General features: G+C 53.4%; 1 protein-coding gene across 2 annotated transcripts in view; it reads right to left on the bottom strand.

Moving 5' to 3' along the window:
* The window catches only part of CCND3 (cyclin D3), a 55,679-nt gene that overhangs the window by 20,278 nt on the left and 33,217 nt on the right, over positions 1 to 2,184 (bottom strand). For both annotated transcript variants that reach the window (XM_014953731.1, XM_014953732.1), the window contains exon 2: positions 610 to 695. In XM_014953731.1, coding sequence (XP_014809217.1) covers positions 610 to 695 — 86 coding nt within the window. The remainder of the gene's footprint in view (positions 1 to 609; positions 696 to 2,184) is intronic.

Genomic DNA, 2,184 nt, shown 5'->3' with positions numbered 1-2,184 from the left:
ATCCGAGGTCTCCAGCCCAACAAACACTGGGCACATGGCCCCACCGAGGTGGTCCCAAGCTGGGCACTAGCACTTTGGCAGAACCTCCCCCACTCATCACACCTCTTCTCTGCCAAGAGAGCCTCCACCATGCTCAGCAGAGCATCCCCAGCAGCTTTTCAGGGGGAAGAGGCACCGAACAGCCGTTCTGACACCCACCTCTCCCACCCACACACACACAACGGCTCACTGGCGCTTCCCAGCTACGTACCAGGGACTGCCAATGTCTCCAGCCCACGTTGGTCTCCACCAACAGACATCACACCCAGCGGGGCAAGGAGGTGAGAAGGTGGGTTGGGGAACGCAGAGGAAGGTGAAGAAAGGGGAGGAAGAGGACAGGAGGAGACCCAGAGGCAGGTACGCTGCCAAGTAGCAGGATGCAGGAGATAAAGAGAGCAGGGGAGGGGATGGAGGGGATGAAGTGAGATAGGGGTGGTTACCAGGAGCTGCTGAGGGGTGATGGAGTTGTCCGTGTAAATGCAGAGTTTCTCTACGGTCAGGGGCATGGTTTCTCTCAGCTTGGAAGCCAGGAGCATGCAGACTGCCCCCAGAAGCTGCAAGTGATTCTTCCTCACCGGGACTGAGGACAGGTAACGATCCACGTAATTCATGGCCAAGGGGAAGACCTCTTCTTCGCACTTCTGCTCCTCGCACACCTGACAAAACCCAATCACAAAAATAATAAAAAAAAAAAATAAAAGGAAGTTTTAATCAGCACAGGACTCCCCCAATCCTGCCTGCAGCACAGCTTCAAAGCTTCTGGTCATGATGGGGTTTTCACACTTATCTTCAGGGCTTTGAAGGCAACTCGGTGCTAAGGAGTAAATTAGCTACAGGTGTTAAGCCTATGACTTCAGTGGGATTACACCAGTCTGACCAATGCCTTAGGACTTCACCTCTCTGTGGAACCCTGCAGAGCTTGTATGTAGCTATAAAAAGTGCACAAATAAGTTAAGACCAAAATTGCATTATTTGTCTCCTATTTAATGTCCCCTGTTGGGGATGTCCCCAGCCAGCTCTACAGCAAAACTTCCATGTTCTGCTCTGCGGGGACGGGGGACCTCTGGAGAAAAGGAGCAATTCCAGCATATCTCCAGCTGGAGATCTAATGGAGCAGGATCCACTGCCACTTCTGGCAATGCCACCCAAAGTGGTCCAGAGACACGAGAAGAACCAATGGCAGAGCCCAAATCGATGGTTAAGTCCTGAAGTCCTCCCTCAGCCACAAACAGAGCCCAGAAGTGCTGAATTCCAGTCCTCTGCTCTTATCCCTCAACCAGTATCACAGCACTGGTCATACTGAGCTTCCTTCTCTCAATGGAACCATGAAAATATTGAGGTTTCTCCTTCCATTCTCCCTCCAGCAGTGAGTGCCTCCCCCTGCCCAGGCAGCCACAGCACCGGGGACACCAGCACACACCGTGGTGACAACTGCCAAGTGTCACCCACTTCTTGACCAACCTTTTGGGCTGCAGAGCAACAGGCTCCAAAGCAGCCTCTCTCTAACTCCCCTTCTCAGAAAGGGAATTGCAGAAACAGAACAATAAGAGCAGGGAGAGGGGATAAAAAGGAAAAAAAAGCCCTTTAAAAAGCAATATGTTCATTATTTCTTCTGACAGAAGCAGGCAGCTTCTTGCAACAGTGGCCGGGGTGGAGAGCAGGCAGGCTCCATCCCAAAGTCATTTGTCCTTTGCAGAATCTTTCTCTATTGAGACCGTTCCCTCTGACCGTCTCACGAAGAGACCCAGGAGATTTCCCCCGACTGAACTGCAGCCCGCAGAGAGCTGCATTCATTTGTAATTTAGGGAAGTAAATGGTAGTGATATTATTCCTCCCCCCGGCTTTAACCAGGCGTTTTCAGCCCCATTCAGAAAACGCGAGTCTCCAGCCTGCCCGGGTGCAGAACCGAGCTCCCCCTGCCCAAAACCAAGCTCCCCCTGCCCAGAAGTTTTGGGGAGCAGAGGGTCCGACAGCAGTTGTGGCAGCACACCCCGAGGGTGGGATGAAGGGGTTCGGAGGGGGGAAAAAGGGGGGTCAGCTCCTCCTGCATGGGATAATCCCATCCCCTAGCACAGCCAGCGCTCACGGAGACACTGCCCCGCTGCAAACTGCCTTTCGCACCCCGCTCCGGACCCTCCATGTGCG

The sequence above is a fragment of the Calidris pugnax genome, unplaced genomic scaffold (genome assembly GCF_001431845.1).
Source record: "Calidris pugnax isolate Ruff unplaced genomic scaffold, ASM143184v1 scaffold245, whole genome shotgun sequence".
Classification (NCBI taxonomy): domain Eukaryota; kingdom Metazoa; phylum Chordata; class Aves; order Charadriiformes; family Scolopacidae; genus Calidris; species Calidris pugnax.
This window is presented reverse-complemented; position numbering and strand designations above follow the sequence as displayed.